The sequence below is a fragment of the Mauremys mutica genome, chromosome 4, assembly GCF_020497125.1.
Source record: "Mauremys mutica isolate MM-2020 ecotype Southern chromosome 4, ASM2049712v1, whole genome shotgun sequence".
Lineage (NCBI taxonomy): Eukaryota > Metazoa > Chordata > Testudines > Geoemydidae > Mauremys > Mauremys mutica.
The window spans coordinates 41,743,545-41,762,504 of record NC_059075.1 but is presented as its reverse complement, the minus strand read 5'-3'; the positions used below and the strand labels follow the sequence as shown (position 1 = coordinate 41,762,504).

The window sequence follows — 18,960 nt, the reverse complement described above, 5'->3', positions numbered from 1 at the left end:
TCTGGAGTGGCTTCAGATCCTATAATTACAGCTCCCTTTATTACCTCTGCTAATGGCCCTCCAGGATGACAGAAATGATAATGAATTAACAGATTATGAACTCCACTTGCCACAAATTATGTGTGTGGGTTTAAAAAAAAAAAATTCTGGGAGCTCACCCTGCCAAATCACTGAAATAAAAAAACCAAATGTCACTACATCAGCTAGGGCAAATCAAGTAACTTTCTACAGGGGATGTGGCAACCTGCAGCTGGAAGTTAGAGCAGCCCTAAATAGTGCTCTAATTTGCACCAGGGATTGAAACAGCCTCTAGCTGGCTGCACGCTGGTGTGGGGCTACAAAGGTGACATAAAACAGTTTCTTTGCCCTGTGTTGAGAAAAGCTCAGCCAGACCTGAGGATCTATCCCCGTATCTCTGTTTTTGCATTCAGTGGGGTTTGTCTGTGCACTGTTTCTTATCATACCTTCCTCCCTAGTCTTGTTTCTTCATTGGAACAGGAGGCAACTGGTGAATTTGCTGTGCATATAAATTAGGTCTTTATGGCCAGTAACTCTCCAAATTTTAGTCCAACTGGCAGAGATTCTGGAGAATGGACAAGAACAGGGGCAATGGCTGAAGCTGGGTGTAGAGTCCTTGCCAATGCCAACTGACCCGGAACCTCACACTGTTACTCACTAGCTCCAGTAGAACAGGAAGCTTCCTTCTTCCTGTGGACAGGCTCACTCACTCCTAGTTCTTACCACAGATCTCCACCTAAACTCCTTGGGCCATGTTCTGATCTCAGTGACACCAGCGTAAATCCAGAGTTCACTTCGCCTGGGGTCCATGGAGTTATTTCATTTATACCAGTGTGAGATCAGAATCTGGCTCTTTAAATCACACATCTCTGGTGGTGACTGATCTTTGAAGGGGGTAAGAGAGACAGGCACAGGTGCCATAGGTCAGTGGTTCTCAACCAGGGATACATGTAGTCTGGGGGTACACAGAGGTCTTCTAGCAGGTATGTCAACTCATCTAGATATTTGCCTAGTTTAGAACAGGATACATGAAAAGCACTAGCAAAATCAATACAAACTAAAATTTCATACTGACAATGACTTGTTTATACTGCTCTGTATACTATATCAGAGTTTTTCAATCTGGGGGTCACAATTTATTTTATAAGTGTGTGTGTCTGACTTTATGAGGTGAAACTTGGGGTACACAAGACAAATCAGCCTCCTGAAAGGGGTACAGTAGCCTGGAAAGCTTGCATACGTCCATCTAATAGGTCCATCTAATATACACAATTCATTTCCATCCAGCATACTTTCTAGCAGTTTTCCAAACCTTTCCGCAAGTGATTGCCATTTGCACAGACCATAAAGGAGGCACTGTATGTAACAATACAATACAGTAACTCCTCACTTAACATTGTAGTTATGTTCCTGAAAAATGCAACTTTAAGCAAAACAATGTTAAGCAAATCCAATGTCCCCATAAGAATTAATGTAAATAAGGGGGTTAGGTTCCAGAGAATTTTTTTTCACCAGACAAAAGACTAATTAATATATATATATATATACACATACACATGCACACACACAGAGTATAAGTTTTAAACAAACAATTTAATACTAGTATAGTGATAATGATTGTGAAGCTTGGCTGAGGTGGAGGAATCAGGGTGGGATATTTCCCTTACTGCTAAATGATGAACTAGCAATTGGCTGAGGCCTCAAGGGTTAACTCTCTCTCTACACAAGGCAGCAGGAATGGAGGGAGATATGCGCATTTCCCTTAAGTACACTGCCTTGTTAATTAGATCAGCTTGCTGATAGGCAGCTGCTGCAAGCTCCCTCCCTCCTGAGTCCTGGTCTGTCCCCCCTGCTCTATGGAAGATGAGGTAAGCAGGGTGCAGGAGCAGGAGGGAGGGGGACACCCTGACATTCGCCCCCCCTTCCTTCCCTCCCCCCCACACAGCAAGCAGGAGTCTCAGGGAGCAGCTCCAAGGCAGAGGGCAGGAGCAGTACATGGCAGTGGGGGGAGGGACACAGCTGAACTGCAGGCGGCTGCTGCACAGGGAACTTAGGGGAGTGGGGAACTAATAGGAGGGCTGCCCATCCACCCTGGTTCCAAGCCCCCACCAGCTAGCTGCAACAGGCTGCTCTTCCTGCAAGCAGTAGACAAAGCAGGCGGCTGCCAAACAACATTAGAAGGGAGCATTACACAACTTTAAACGAGCATGTTCTCTAAGGGCTGGTCCACACTAAGAAGCGGGGTCGAACTAGGGTACGCAAATTCAACTACGTGAATAGCGTAGCTGAATTCGAAGTACCCTAGTTCGAACTACTCACCCGTCCAGACGCCGCGGAATCGAAGTCCGCGGCTCCAAGGTCGACTCCGCCACCGCCTTTTGCAGTGGTGGAGTACCGGAGTCGACCGCGGCGCTTCCGGAGTTCGAACTATCGCGTCCAGATTAGACGCGATAGTTCGAACTCCGAGAAGTCGAACTCACCGCGTCGACCCGGCTCGTAAGTGTAGACTAGCCCTAATTGATCAGCAACGTAACAACGAAACACCATTAACCGGGACAACTTTAAGTGAGGAGTTACTGTAGCAGTATAGGGGAGCAGGCCACATTCTGCTCTTACGTGGGTGCCTACTGCAGTTAATGGAGAGCATGCCTGTGTGAAAGAGGGATTTGGACCAGCAGCTGCAGGTGGGATGGGAGTTAGGGTGCAGAGGTGACACTTTGGAGAGAATGGCTGAGCCCAGGCGGCAGGAATTAACTGGTTCATTAGGAATCAGAACCCAGCAGGAGGTGGGTTTCCAAAGTGTGTTTTGAAGAGAAAGTTTAGGACACAGTTCTGTGCAGGAGCAAAGGGGGCTGTTCCAGATGATGCTGGCACAGTGGAGAAAGGATGTACTGCCTGCTGGGCCTGGGGAAAAAGCAGGTCAAGCTGGGGAGCTGATGGATGACATCATGGGAAGACTGGTGATTAATAAGGTGTACTTACAGAGGTGGATGGGTGTGAGCATTGCTCTGTGAGGCCAGAGGAATCAAAGCAGTGAACAAGATCCATAGAGAGCAGGATGGACTTTGTACACACACCTGCAAGGCCACATACTGTGCACACCGGCAGCTGCAAAGAAAGGAAATAACTTGGAAGAATTGATTGACACTATCCAAAAAGAAAAGCAGGAGGAAATCCTGTGTGGTCTGGGCCCCATTACCATATGGCTGAGCACCTCAAAATCTTCACCATATTTATTGTCACTCACCTCTTTCAGGGAGAGAAGTGCTATTATCCCCATTTTACAGATTGGGAACTGAGGCAGAGCAAGACTAAGCAACTGACCCAGGACAGCTGTGGGAGTTGAACCTAGGGCCCTCAAGGCTAGAACCCGAAGCACTGGACCAGCCTTCCTTTCCGTAGTTGAATGAATGGCTAATGCCAAAGTGGTTGGATAGAGGGTAGGGAATGGGGAGTGCAGATAGGAGAGAGAGAGGCTATAAACTTTGGGAACCGAAGCTATAAGTGCTCTGCAAAGCAGACGTCCTCTCTCCCAGAGGGATAGCATCAGCTCCACATGCAGCAGAGGGCAGTGTCAGCAAGGCGTCAGAAATCAGGAGGCCAGGAGCCTGATGCACACTTGTCATCAGACCATTCTCCCATTTACTCAGAATGGTGCCTTCAGGGGCTGTGGTAAAAGGGGACTGTATACTAGCTGCCAGAGGAGGAGCTGAGGACAAAGGAAGAGGCAGGTCTCAGAGAAACAGATTTTTTTAAAAGAAGGAACCCACATGTTCCTGTTCTCTTGGCTGTGACAGCCTGCAGTAGGGGGCCCCAAACTTTGCTGATGTGAACACCTAACCCTCCAAGACCTCCATGCACTCCTGGCCAACCATAGCTAACTCAAGAACGCATCAGGTCCTTCCTATACAAACATATTCAGGGCCTGGAACAGGCCTGGATTGTTATCTGGAGAGACGCCTGTGACAATGGGGATTGTGCGCGAGCATCCCTCGCACAGCGATGATAGACCAGATGCTGTTAGGCAGATGGCACTCAGCTAGGGATTCAATCTAACTCATTTCACTCTCTATTCCAGCTCGTCTCCCTGGTGGTCTTTAGCTGTTCCCTTATTCCCTCTGGCACTCCTCCCCAATGGATTATCGATTCCTCCCTCCCACCCACTGCTACCCCCAGACCTCACACACACAACACGTGACAGCTGATTGGTATCTGTTAATTAATGTGGCCTGGGGCCTCGTTTCTATTCAGGGGCCTGATAAGGGAAATTGGATGTCCAAGGGCTGCCATGCCATTATCACCCTTTGCTTCCCCTGGCAACACAAACACAAAACATGGCGTAGTGATAAATAAATAAGACTAACCCATCCCTCTGCCCTCACTTCCTTGGGCTGAGATAGCACAGATAGAAAAATAGAACCCACAGTCGGTCAATACAGCAATCACCAGCTCTTTTGTTAATTGCTGACTTGATAACAAGAGAAATCAAATGATCATTGCAGTGGCTGGTTACCTGGGCCCAGACACAGCGACGTGAGCGGTGAAGGCTGTGGGAATAAAGGGCATCTTGCTGCGCACAGTTCGCAGCCTGTCGGGCTGGGGAGTCTCGGAGCAAGAGGCTAATGAGCTCAGACAGGGCTGCAGGAGGAGAGTAATCCAGGGGCAGAGGACGCTGAGTTAGGAGAGAAAACTAGAGGGAAAAAAAAAGCCAGTGTTGGAGAGAAAGGCGGGAGCCTGAAGGTGAGGGAGGGGAAAGAATGCTGCGCCAAGTCTTAGGTGTTCCTGCTGCTTAGAAATACTCAGGACTTCTCATTTCAGCTCAGTGCTGTGAAACTCTATTGCCAGGATAGGCTGCCCCAGTGCCCCTGAAGTGTAAACAGAGACAGACACCCCGCTCAGGTCTCTGTCAGGGTGGCAGGGACACTACACACTGTGTTTAGGATTTGCTGACAAATGGACGCAGGGCAGCTGTGTCCATTCGGGATCCAATGTCAGGCTGCTACAGAGCCTGAGGTCATGTCTGCCATCTCTCTCCTTTTTCTTAGGCTCCAGCAGAGTTTTTCCTCATTGCTTTTCTGATGAGAAGCATCTTATGAGGTCTGATCATTTCAGGAGAAATCTTTCTCACGCTCCCTTGTATGTCAGACACTGGAGCAGAGTGCGCCTCTCATCTCACTCTCCTCTGTCACGTGGGTTGTGAACTCACTCCTCTTTTGGTGCAAGCAGTGTTTTGTGCCTCCCAGCTTATGGTAATTTCATCTCTATCCTGGGGGGGGGGTCTGCCTGTCTCTGTAGTGAGCTCTATTCATGTGGCCAGGATCTACGGCTATGTAGGGATCCGTACCTTCTTGCTGCTTGGTTTGTTCATATGACACATTTATTGGTATTTTAGGGTTTGGTCTGGCAGCCTCAGCATTTTTCGATATTGAGTGGGGCTCTTCCATTAGAAAGTTGGAGTCACTGAGTGTGGGAAGTCGTGATGTTCAGAAGTGGATCATGTTTTCATATGGATTTAACTTTTGATCCTCCAATGTGCTACAGTGGAGGAGAATTTGCCACTTCGGCTGAGATGGCATTTTGATCATGATGAGCTTGAAACTCAGGCAAGCATCTTCTCTTCCTACCCTATCAGGAGCGCACTGACTCCCTTTGGAGTGCTTCCCTGTCAAGCCAGCAGAGTTCCTTGCTGGGATGGGGAGAGAATGGGTTGCATTACAGAAAGTACAGCAGGAGAAACAGGGGAGCAAAGTACCTACCAGGCAGTACTGCAGGAGGAACAGGGTCAGGGTACATCCCACCATGGTGTGGCCTGAGGACTGGGCTGTATTCAGGATAGGGCTGCAAGGAAACACGGGGAGCACAAAGGATGGATTCTGGGCAGGGCTGCAGGTGGACTGGGAAGTAAAGAGATGGGTGACTTCCAGAGGTGCCAGACACTACATGATGAGGGCCACGTAAGTACCTAGACAGGGCATGTCTACATGGCCCACGGCAGCAAGCCTCCCAGCCCAGGTCAAAAGACTTGGGCTCCCAATACCACACTAAAAATAGCTGTTCAGACATAGCAGCTCAGGCTCTGAAGCCTGAGGGGAAGGAGACGGCATTAGAGCTCCAGCCCAGGCCACAACTTCAGAGCACTGTCTCCACGGCAGTTTTTGAGTACTAGTGTGAGCCCCACAAACCCAAGTACATTGACCCAGGCTGGGAGGCTCACCACAGGCTTTGGAGAGATGCTCAGTGACCCCATGTAATGTGCAGGGGATTGGGAAGATGGAGTGATTCCCAGAAAAACTGGGGAGCTGTTGGGGATACAGCCTTTGGAGCCCATCCCAGTTTGACCCTGCTTGTCATTTGCCCTGTCAGGTTTCTCTAATCTCTCCCTGGGGGACCAGATGAGCCTCTTGCAGAGTGCCTGGATGGAGATCCTCATCCTGGGCATTGTGTACCGTTCACTGCCCTATGAGGACAAGCTGGTCTACGCCGAGGACTACATCATGGATGAGGAGCACTCGCGCCTGACGGGGCTGCTGGAGCTCTACCTGGCCATCCTGCAGCTGGTGCGCCGGTACAAGAAGCTGAAGGTGGAGAAGGAGGAGTTTGTCACACTCAAGGCCCTGGCCCTTGCCAACTCAGGTAAAACCATGGCCCGGACTGATGTGAGGCTCAGGGAGCCACGGCCAACATGGATCTAGCACTCTAATATGCTCCTGAAAAGTCAGAGGACCAGTGCTGGCTATGCTCTGGCTCCTGGTAACAATGAGTCTCTCCAGTGGGTCTAACACAGCGCCACTCTCCCACACTGTTTTTCTTTCAGTTTAGAAGTGAATTGAGTACCTGGTGAAAATGTAGGCCTTATCTCCAGGGATCTGGATATAGGTTATAGACCCTTTTCCCTCTTAGAATGCTGCTCCCAATATAGGCCCTGGTTGGAGAGGAATGGGTAGCTGGAGCAGGAGTTGAGGTTTGAGCCCTTTCACTCATGAGTCTCCAGCTCCAATCTGGCCTCAAGTCCGTTGAGAGCGGGGACTGGCTGGCTTTTGGAGAGAGAACTACTGAATATGGAGCTTTTGTCCACTAGTGTACTGGATCCAATCAGACCTAGGTCGGGGGACAGGCTGGATCAGAGAATGGGATATGGAGCCTTTTACCTTGAAGTCACCAGTTCCTATTCAAGCCCAGGTCAGGGAGAGCCGACTGGCTCTTGGAAAATGGGATTCAGCACTTTTTGTTTCTAAGGCCCTGTTTGAATCTGGCCAAGCTCAGTGGTGTCTATAGAGAAGCCAGACTGTAAAATCAAATTTTACACCCTACTCAAATGTATGGGGTGCTCACCAGTGTGAAATTAGTTGAGAGTTCCAATCCCAGTTGACAACTGGCCATAACACCAAAACCACCACTACAGTTAGCACTAACTGTCTCCCTTTTTAGCAGCCTCCTCAGAGAAGCCAAGGTCTGAACAGGCCACAGAGAGTAAACTCCACTTTAGCCACAAAATAGGCAGAGGCCCTCCAGAGCAGAGTGAGGCATGCTGGTTGGGATTAGGGCAGTAAGAGCTTGCCCCAAATCACAACAGATAGTGTGTGCTGTGCAGCTGAAAAGGTGCTACTCACACATCTATCCACGAGGGAACAGTGAAAGTCATCAGAGCTAAAGCTACTGCATAATGAGACCTGCTACTAAGTCAAACATGTTACAAAAGTCTCCGTCTATTATATCTATTCAGTTTACCTTTATCAACCAAACTTGCAATCTCCCCAAAGAACAAAATCAGGTTTGTTTGACATGCCTTATTTTCCATAAAATAATGTTGACTGTCAAATGTTATATTCCTATTCTTTATTAATGGAATCCTGAATCAGCTTTTCCATTATTTTTCCTAGGATTGAACTCAGGATAACTCGCCTATAATTCCCTGATCTTGACCTTTTTGAATATTGGCATATTAGCATCTTTCAGTCTTCTGGATTTTCCCTGGTATTCCAAGATTTATTAAAAAAATTATCAGCGAGACAGAAAGCTCCTGAGCCAAATATTTTAGGATTGTTGGGTACAAGTTATCTGGGCCTACTGATTTTAAAAATGTTCATGCCTAGATGTTGTCTAACATCGTCCTCAGTTACTCATGGACTGGAAAGTAGTTCATCATTCTCAGATAATGAGATTACATCATTCTGCTTCTTTCCAAATACAGAACAAAAATATTTATTGAATACTTCTGCCTTTTCTGCATCATTATTAACAAGTGCACAATTTCCATCTAGTAATGGAGTACTGTTGCTAGAATTTCTTTTGTTCCTAATATACTTTTTAAATAAATCTTCATTATTGTCCTCAGCCTGCCAGCCATGGATTTTTCCCTGATGTCCTTAGTTTCCCTTATCAATTTTCTGCACTTCATCACTTCTAATTTATATTGATTGCCATCTATTTCCCCTCTTTTTCCATTTGTTATGAGCTGCTTTTATATTTCTAATTGCTGCCTTCGCTTCACACTGGATGGGCTTTTAGCCACAGTGGGCCTCTTTCTTGATTGTGGAATTGTGGCTTTTTGGCAATCTTTATGAAGAAATAGCCTCCAACCTAAAAGGAGGGTCCCTCCGTTAGACAAGGAGCAGAAACCAGAGCGGTGATGTGAAGGAAGCTACAGGCCCTAACACCCACCCAGCTGGGCTAACGTGCTAAGGGTACCACAGGAGGCTGTTTTGTGGGCTGTGCTCTAAGTGGGGACCTATGAGCTCAATGCTGCCATCAGGGTTTTTTGCAATAGGCACTTCAATACTCGGTGTTGCACTCTCTTGACCATGCTCATGCCTGGGGCATAAGCAGGGCAGTGCCCAGCTCAGGATATGCTGGAGCAGACAGTCTGTGGGGAGAATTACCATCAGTGACAGAACAATATTTACCATAAAATTAAGCAACCAACTCTCAGCAGCCGCTTTGTGGTTCTGCTTCTCACTCCATGAATCCGGAAAAACAAGAGTAAGGGTTAGAAAACACTGGGCCAAATCCCGCTCTCAGCTACAGGGGTGCAACCGCTTTGACTTCAGTGGGTTGGTGCAATACAGCTGCAAGCAGAATTTAGTTTTTACAGTCCCAGTATTTCTTGCTCGAATGTTTGAAAGTCAGCAGTGTGTGAGATCTCCCTGCATGCGTCTGGTTTTTTCCTGTGAAAAATAGGATGTGATCATGTAACTAAAAACTGTATCACAATCTATACACCCAGGCAGGTGAATTAAGGTTGCACAGCTGACCTTAGGCTGGCTTTTTAGTACTTGACTTAACTTTAATGTCCTTGTAATGTCACTATGGACTCAATTGCCATATCGCGGGGCACACTTGCACAAATGCAGTGACACACATAAATGCTTGCATGCAAATGGCCAACACCTGCACCTATAGATGTACCTCTGAGCCAGTCCCCAACTCTAGGGATCATGAGCTAATTCAGTTTAAACTAAGTGGAAGGATAAACAAAAATAAGTCTGCAACTAAGGACTTTGATTTCAAAAGGGAATTAGTTAGGGAAGTGGACAGGACTGAAGAACTCAACGATATGAACGTACAGGAGGCTTGGAATTACTTTGTCAAAGTTGCAGATGCTACCTGAAACCTGCCTCCCAAGCATGGGGGGAAGAGAGAGAGAGAATTCATCCAAACTGGATGAGCAAGCACCTCCAAGAGGTTATTAAGAGAAAGCAGAAAGCCTACAAGGAATGGAAGATGGGACAGATCAGCAAGGAAAGCTACCTCCTAGAGAACAGAAATTTAGAGAAAAAATGAGAACTGCTAAAAGCCAAACAGAGTTGGACATCACAAAGAAACTAAAGCCAATAGTAAAAGGTTATATAGCTATATACACAATAAGGAAAGAAGAAGTAGGGCTGCTAAGCACTGAGGATAGATTGGAGATGAAAGATAATCTAGGCATGGCCTCTGTTTTTAATAAGGCTAATAAAGAGCTTTGGGAATAGTGGTAGGGTGGCTATTGGGAATGAGGATATGGAAGTAGAAATTACCACATCCAAGGTGGAAGTCAAACTCAAACAGTTTAATGGGACCAAATCAGGGGACCTGGATAATCTCCATAGAAGAATACTAAAGGAACTGCCACATGAAACTACAAGCCCACGAGCAAGGATTTTTAATGAATCTATAAACCGAAGGGATGGTTATACCCTCTGACTGGAGAATTGCTAAAAGTAGAACCTACTTTTAAGAAAGAGGAAAAAGTGATCCAGGAAACGACAGGCCTGTTAGTTTGACCTCAGTTATATGCAAAGTCTTGGAACAAATTTTGAAAGAGAAAATAATTAAGGATATAGAGATAAACAGTAATTAGAATAAAATACAACATGGTTTTACAAACGTTAGATCATGCCAGATAAACCTGATCTCCTCCTTCGAGCAGATAACTGATTTTTTTAGTCAAAGGAAATGCAGTAGATCTAATTTACCTGGATTCCAGTAAGGCATCTGATACAGTTCCACATGGGAAATTATTAGTTAAATTGGAAAAGATGGGGATTAATGAGAGAATAGAAAGGTGGCTAAAGAATTGTCAGCCTGGAGGGAGGTTACTAGTGGAGTTCCTCAGAGATCGGTGTTGGGACCAATCTCATTTAACATTTTCATGAATGACCTTGGCACAAAAAGTGGTAGTGTGCTAATAAAATCTGTGGATGACACACAGGTGGGAGGTATTGGCAATATGGAGGAGGATCAGAATCGCATACAAGAAGATCTAGAGTAAGCTAGAAATGGGATAAAATGTAATAGTGCAAAATGCAATGTCATGCATGTAGGGACAAAAAACAAGAATTTTTGCTATTAGCTGGAGACATATCAGTTGGAAGCAACAGAGGAGGAGAAAGACCTGGGTGCATTGGCTGACCACAGGATGACTGAGCCACCAATGTGATGCAGCCATGAAAAAGGCTAATGCAATCCTAGAATGCATCAGGCGAGGTATTTCCAGCAGGGAGAGGGAAGTGTTATTGACATTACACAAGGCACTGTTGAGACCTCATCTGGAATACTGTGTGCAGTGCTAGTCTCCCATGTTTAAGAAAGATGAATTCAAACTGGAACAGGTGCAGAGAAGGGCTACTAGGATGACCAGAGTAATGGAAAACCTACTTTATGAGAGGAGACTCAAGGAGCTTGACTTGTTTAGCCTGACCAAACAAAGGCTGAGGGGAGATATGATTGCGCTCTATAAATAATGGAGAGGCATTATTTATGTTAAGTGCCATTGTTGACACAAGACCAAATGGATATAAACTGGCCCTCAACAAGTTTAGGCTTGAAATTAGACAAAGGTTTCTAACGATCAAAGGAGTGAAGTCCTGGAATAGGCTTCCAAGTGGAGGAGTGGGGCCAAAAAAACCTAACTAGCTTCAAGACTGAACTTGATCAATGCAGAAGGGCTGGTATGATGAAATTGCTTACAGTGGCATGTGGCCCATCTGCAACTGCTACTAGCAAAAATCCTCAGTAGCCAGAGATGGGACACTAGCTGGGGAGGGCTCTGAGTTATTACAGAAAATTCTTTCCCAGGTGTCTGCTTGGTGGGTTTTGCCCACATGCTCATTTCCCCCAGGTCAGATTGGAAGAGACCCTGGGAGTTTTCACCTTCCTCAGCAGCATGGGCATGGGTTTAAACTAAAGAAAGACTCAAATTCAGAGAGACTCCACCATTTACTCTAAATTATGATTTGAGGATTTCAGTAATTCAGCCAGAGGTTATGGGTCTATTAAAAGAGGGGGGTGTGTGTGTGTAGGATTGCCAATTTTGGCTGCACATGGTCCTGGAGATTTCATCACATTAAAGATTAATCTTTAATTCCTGGATACTCCAGGACAATCCTGGAGCATTGGTGTGTGTGTGAGGGTCTGTGGCCTGCAATGTGCAGGAGGTCAGACTAGATGATCACAATGGTCCCTTCTGGCCTTAAAGTCTATGTGAAGAAGCCAAGTGACTCAGCTGGGCACAGACGGGGGATTGCTGGGAGACAGCGTCCACTGCTGGAGCCCTGGCAGATCACTAACCCTTTTTGTGGGTAAAGCTTCAAGGAGATGCTGTGCGGGACTATTGGAGGGAATGAGTGTGGTTTTATTTGGAGAATAATAACAGATAAAGAGCAGTGAAGACTACTATTTCCCAATACTTCATTCTAAACATCCCGGCAGGGAGCAGGTTCTGACTCGCCAATTGTCCTGTTACTCCGTGCTGTGTGCGCCACAGTGTCAGCCACTGCCACTCAGAGCCTAAGCATTCAGAGGAAGGGGAAAAACCCAAAGGGGCAGAGATTCATTTAAATTCTAGTGCTGAGGGGCTCCCTGCAGTTCAGCCCAGAGCCCTAGTTAGTTAGAGGTGTCTCATCCTGTCTGTAACCGTATCCCTTTATTCCCTGCAGCTGCCCCACCTGAAGACATAGTGCGGAGGTGATTTGAGCACAGTTCTGCAGCAAGGGGTGAACTGTGCCGCAAATTCTGTGATGGTAGAACATGGAGACCCCTGCTCCTATGCGGCCCCAGGGTGCCAGCTTAAACTAAACTTTTATTGTTGGGGAAGGTAATAGGCCCTGCTTGCAGCAACTTGGACAGACTGGCTGTCCATTATCACACGTGCACTCTGTCCCCCATCCACGGAGCTCTGCAGAAGTGCAGGCATGGCTCTTGCTGAATGCACATTAGGAGGGAGTCCTTAGATTACCATGCTTTATGCCCCTGTGGGCCACAGCCTGGCAGCCTCCCTCCTCCTTGGTGCTCTGGCAGCTGTAAAAATTCATAGCCATTGATTTTGTAATTAACAGTTCATCAATGCAATCAACACTGGCTTGCTGATGGATTGCTGGGAAATTAATCCTGCAATGTTATTTTAGTTTTTGCAGGCCGCTGCAGATTTGGAGCTCTTCTCAGCATAGAGAAGGGCAATGGGCAGAGCGGGTTTGGGATGCAGCTGGGTCTTTATAAAAGAAACACAGAGAGGAGGAAATGGGAAATACATTGCTGCTAGGGCTCTTCAGCCTGTAGAAATCAGCTGGCGAAGAGAAGCAGCACTGTTACGCTGATTCACCTATCATACAACATCAGCCCCACTCCAAGAGTACCTGGTATATAAAGCACAGCTAGGTACATGCTTCCACCTGATCCCACTGCCCCTAAGGGAATGAACACAGGGAGTGCGAGCTGGGGCACAGAGCTCGTGATAAGGAGTCAGATCTGGTGTTCTCCTTTGAAGCTGACTCGCTGCACCTTTGGACAAGTCACTTAGCAGCTCTGTGCCTCAGTTTACCCATGTGTAACACCCCTCCCTCTGAGCTGGGGTTTGAGGCTTATCTGTAAAGCTCACTGAGACTGGCAAAGTGCGATTGTAGGCACTCACCTGAAGGGAAAAAGCTGCCCATGTGCCTCAGCTAGACTGTGCAGCCACTCCAGTCACACTGCTCAGCAAACAGGGGTGGAGTGGGGGAGCCACAAAGCAGCTGTGGAGAAAGGATAGTTTTATTTTTGCTGGTTAAAAGCCACGCTGGCACCGCTCTGTGAGCCTCTGCTCCACCATGTCCTGAGCTGGGTATGGCCCTGCCAGTACTCCAGGAAGGGTTTCCATCTCTCTGGCACACCGAGCAGCTGCTCAGCAATTAGTTCAGACAGATGAAGCTCTGTGGAAGTGTTAATTATACCTACCGCGATCACTCGTGATTGGTAGCACAGCAGCAGCCCCTCACTCTTCATGCCACTCCCTCTCAGGAACACAGAGGGCTGGTAGGCACGGGAGTAGCCAAGTACCCATCCTAACCTCAAGCTCGCGTTGTTCTTGCACAGCTCTCTAGCCCACCTGTAGAAGTGGTTTGTTTATAATGCAATTCACCAGCCACCCTTTGCAACCCTACTGGCCCCTGAGCACCCACTGCCAGAGTACCGCAAAGCCTGGCACAGGCAGCCACGCTGGGGGCACACCCGCCCTGCCAGCTCTTCTCACACGGGCCCTGATGCTTCCTACCCATGAGCTACTTTCCAGAAGCCGCAGCACTGACAAAACCTTAGATTCAAATGAAGAATGCAGTTCTGGTTTTTGACCATTGCTCTTTGCTATCCGTTCCCCCCCCCCCCCCCCCAGATTCCATGCACATAGAGGACGTGGAGGCGGTGCAGAAACTCCAGGACCTTCTCCATGAAGCCCTGCAGGACTACGAGCTGAGTCAGCGCCACGAGGAGCCAAGGCGGGCGGGCAAGCTGCTGCTGACCTTGCCCCTCCTGCGGCAGACGGCCGCCAAAGCGGTGCAGCACTTCTACAGCATCAAACTGCAGGGCAAGGTCCCCATGCACAAACTCTTCCTAGAAATGCTAGAGGCCAAGGTCTGACGGCCCTGGTGCCAGCCCACAGCGGCCGGGGAACAAACTAGAAACACAGACGCAGACACAGAGCAATCCAAACAGCAGCAGGGGCCGGCTTTTATCTCCAATCATTTATTATGGAAGAATTATGTAATGTCCAGCTGTCGGCCTGCCTGCCTGCCTGCCTGCCTGTCTGCAGCATCTCATGTACAGAGGGGGAAACTCTTTTAATCAGTCACCTGTTTCTCTGTTTTTGTTTTCGCTGTAGGAAGTCCCAGAGCGTGCTCGCGCTCATGCACTTGCAGAAGGGGCTAGAGGGAATGTGGGCCCCTGAGCAGTTACGCTCTCTGCCCTAGCCGGGGAAGCCTGTTCCCCAGCTCCCTCCTCCAACGCTGGAGAGGGAAGGTGGGGATTGAAGCAGGACATGAGGAAGCAAAGAGTCACTAGACTTCATCTACTGGTGGTGTGAGGGGGGAGGCAGAGAGGGCAACTCCTGATGTTTGTCATCTCATTCCAGCTCACAGGCCCATGGGGCAGGTGCTTGTTTAGAGAAGAGCCTCATGGGACCTTTTCACTCAAAAATGGTTGCCTCCTGCACTCCTCTAGTGACACATAACACATGTACATAGAGGCCCCGCTTCCTATTGGGAACAATGCTCCTGCCTATGTAAAATAATCCGTGGTCTTGTACAGTGTGTCATTACGCCTGGCTATTCTAATCCTGGGGCAATCCCACATTCCCACAGGCTAGTCAAGTGGGAGGTTCCATGTTTCAGAGAATGCAAGTCCCCACTCCCAGGATGAGCCTGACATTTTGCTCCAGTGCTGGATTCCCATGATAGTCCCTGCATCCTCACACATGGTGCTAATTAAAATCCCCCCATTTCCACCATGCAGTGCATCAAATCTGCCTTGTAAACTCCGAAAATAGTCCTTCCCCCACTCACATGACACAAATACCTGTCTGCAATAACAGGGCCCAAATGTAAATACCCCCCTCTCCCACCCAGGGATTGCCCATCCATTTTTGAGAGAATGGATGTTTGCCTCCATAGCTGCTTGGACTTTACTTCACTCACTAGTTGGGAACAAAGGGAATTGTCCTTTGGAGAAAACTATGTACCGCAGGCCTGGGAAGCTGCTAGTTGGTGCCAACTGAAAACACATTTAAATGGAGTCATTTAATCCCCGACTCCCACGTACCATGTCCCTTGCCTCCCTTCCACCCCCAAAATAATCAACAGTCCATCTTGGACTGCTCTATGGCCTTGTGAGGCCTCATGGGGCTAGCTCCAAAAGAAAATATTTCTTTTCAAGAAACATTCATGGAGAACGTTTGTGCCTCGCACCTAGGGTTGTCCTACTCCCCACCTCTAACCAGGTTTCTAAAGTGGTTTTCTAGAGGGGAACTTGGGGGGCTGAAGAAATTGGGGAAGAAGTTTTAGTGACTCTCTCTTCTAGGGCACTTGTTCAACGCCAGCCTGACACAGTAATGGCTGAAAATTATCTTCTGGCACCAGATTTGGGACAGTTAATTTGTGCATCCTAAAACTACCAGCACGACTGGCACTCATTGAGCCCTTGCTGGCAGTCTCAGGAGAAGGGCTATGACCTGACGGAGCGGTTCATTCTGAGGCAAGGATGAGGCACATTAGCAAACAGTATAGTGGAGCTTGATCTCCATGAGAGAAGCAGGCATCATTGTCCAGGGCTGTCATTCAAACTACTTTTGCCAGTGCTACACTCACTCCCTTTCTGGATCAACCACGTTAGAGAACAGACAGGACAACCCAATGCAAGGCTGAGGTGGCAGAGCCAGCAGCCACTTGGGAGATGTGCATCCACTTCCTCAAGGCCAAGAATGGACAGCAGCCTTGTGCTTCGAACAGACTCTGGTGTGGCTCACCAGCTTCTCTGGAAACAGAGACTTTGATTGTATAAAACATCCACGTAATGCTCTGTGACCTGAGACGGGAAACACGTGTTGTCGGCGTGTAGCCAGCTCTGAGTACATGCTGCACCTTGGCAGCTGTTTCTGGCTGTGTAGCATCAGGTAATTTTACTCACAAGCTGGGATGGGCTCTCCCCAGCACTGTGGCCAATACCCTGGGTTCACTGCCTGTCAATGCCACTTCCACCTGAAGCTCTGCAGGCAGCTGCACTGACCTCTGTTTTGAGCAAGCATGGCCATGCCTCTTCTGTGCAAAGCACCTGGTGCAGACCTGGCTGTGGAAGCCCTCAGAAGCGATTAACATCAATGGCCTCAGCCACAGGGCCCTGGCGGGAGCCTTATCTCTTTGTTGCAAAAGGGCTTTTCCTACACTACTCCTGGTGGGACAGTTTTTGAGTCACTAAGGGAACGTGAGCCCCTCAGGAGGGAGAAGAGAGGAAGGAGGGAGCTGCTGAATCTAGGTCCCGTCCCCCCGAGGCTGCTGGCTAGTTCAGCCTGAAGAGTTTAGTGGTGTAAGTTTTGTAGTGATAGGGAAGTGTAAAGCTTTTGAAGGTGCTTTCTGCAGTTACCGCCTCACCCTTCTCCCCTAACGTGCTACCAGTGGAGATAAGCAGCGCCGAAAGCAGGCTGGATGTACACACTCTGCCCTCAGAAGAGCTGCAGGACTCTTTCTCCATTTTATCTGCATAACCCTTGTGCCCATCAGGTCCCCTCACACCCATAACTCCAAGATGACAGACCTTGGACCAAGCCATATAAGTATCTCAATGGGCTGGAAAAACCAATCAGTGTGTTAGTGAATTGCTTTGCCTCTAAGCAAGGGCTGTGATCTCCCCCTCCCCGGAAATGCAAAGGGAACACATGCCTGGAACAAACCCCCGCAACAGCTCCCCACCTTCTTTAACTAGGAAACAAGGCCACAGCTCTTTAGCACATGAGGGTGTCATAGGAAACCTACACCCAGGCTTACTCTAACCAGCCAATATAGCACTATTACAGCAGTACGTAGACTATGGGGATGGATGCCCAGAAGAGCAATGGCATTTGGGTTTATGGGTGTGGCACACTCCAGGCCTCTCACACTTTGAGAGAGCCTAGGGGGGCTGCAGTGACTGCTTAGGCTAGTGTATGCTCAGCAACATCTCACACACATGGTCAGCAATGTAACAAGCTAGTCTTTAAATAGGAAAGAGGTGCTAGGACAGATTCCCTGGGAGCCATGTAGGGAATTCATCCCTAGTGTAAGAGTCATTGATCCAGTCCTGTACTACTGTAACTTCACATGGTGTAGGAGATGCTGGAATCCAAACTTTGGGATGCACGTGGTTACTAAACACCTGCGATTAGTTTAAAACAAGACACAGAGGTAAGTGCCTCAACAAGTGTGCATAACCATGAAGCTCAGTCCACCATTCATTTACACTAATGGGCACTGCATCACACAGCTCCCGCTCACTACGTACCACACACTGCAAAGCTTTGCATAGGCAGATAAACTAAATAGCTGCCAGCTGCTACAGTCCTACTCAAGAGGGGACAGCGCCTCTTAGACAGTCACATTCCTCTTGGAAAAAAGAGGTCTCTGGCCTCCGGTGCAAAACAAATTGCACAGGGATCAATTCAGATAAATGGTGAAACACTGCATGGAACTATGTATCTGGGCAAACACGGGCATTACCTTACAGTGAAACTAAGAAGCTACAGAAGAAACACTGAACCACAACCTAGCAGTATAGTTCATGCCAAATAGGGGGCATGATTCTCTCTCATTAACCTGACTGCATCAATTTTTGAACTATTACAAACATATTATAAAATCATGCTGCACCAGAAATATGTAAGCAACTATTAAAGGACACATCACTGAGAAAGACCCTAAAATGTAACTGGCTGAGCTGAGAAAGCGCTTCCACCATGTATCCACAAGCTACAACCAGACACATGGTCAAAGTCCACCCCGTTTCTGTGGCTGCGTTATATGGGGAAGCGAGAGAGAGAGTGAGGCTGTGAGAATGATGCAGGGCGTTATAGTCAGAGAGTGCAATAAACAGTATCTATTTTACTCGACTATTATCTGCTCCTGAAAAACTGTTAAATAAATTGTATTCTTATGGTACAGGACATTTCAACCAAAACAAGAAATAAAACACAGACATGTACAAACTAAGCCAGTCAAGGTGATGTTTATTGGGCTTCTGAAATGCTCCTTCCCCCTTTGCTTACGGCATGTGGTGTTTTGCAGTGCACTGCAGGGTAACTATACCCCTTTCACTTTGTACAGAGCACTATGAGAAAAGGTTTAGAAAAGCCTGACTTATGAGAAAAGATTAAAAACAAAACTGGACACGTTTAATCTTGAGAAAAGACGCCTGAGGGGGGATCTGATAAGTCTTTAACTATGTTTAAAGAGGGTTATACATGGACTGTGATCAATTGTTCTCCATGTCCACTGAAGATAGGTCAAGAAGTAATGGGCTTAATCTGCAACAAGGGTGATTTAGGGTAGATATTAGGAAATGCTTTCTAACTCTAACACAGCAGGGTACAGATTATCCAACAAGTTCTTTAAATGTATTGGAGACAATTTTTTATTTCAGAAGGTGGAGAAAGCTACTAGGGGGAGGCTGTTCTAGATTTGATTTTGACAAATA

General features: G+C 47.5%; 1 protein-coding gene across 11 annotated transcripts in view; it reads left to right on the top strand.

Annotated features, from left to right (window-relative positions):
- Positions 1 to 18,455, top strand: part of ESRRB (estrogen related receptor beta) — a 177,853-nt gene extending 159,398 nt beyond the window's left edge. For 9 of the 11 annotated variants that reach the window (XM_045012603.1, XM_045012601.1, XM_045012602.1 and 6 more), the window contains 2 exons: positions 6,382 to 6,651; positions 14,141 to 18,455. In XM_045012603.1, the coding sequence (XP_044868538.1) occupies positions 6,382 to 6,651; positions 14,141 to 14,385 (515 nt within the window). In that variant the 3' untranslated portion in view covers positions 14,386 to 18,455. Of the gene's footprint in view, positions 1 to 6,381; positions 6,652 to 7,898; positions 8,210 to 12,434; positions 13,187 to 14,140 lie in introns of those variants that run through there. The other 2 variants (XM_045012607.1, XM_045012608.1) reach the window with 2 other exon arrangements.
- Positions 18,456 to 18,960: the final 505 nt, after the last annotated feature.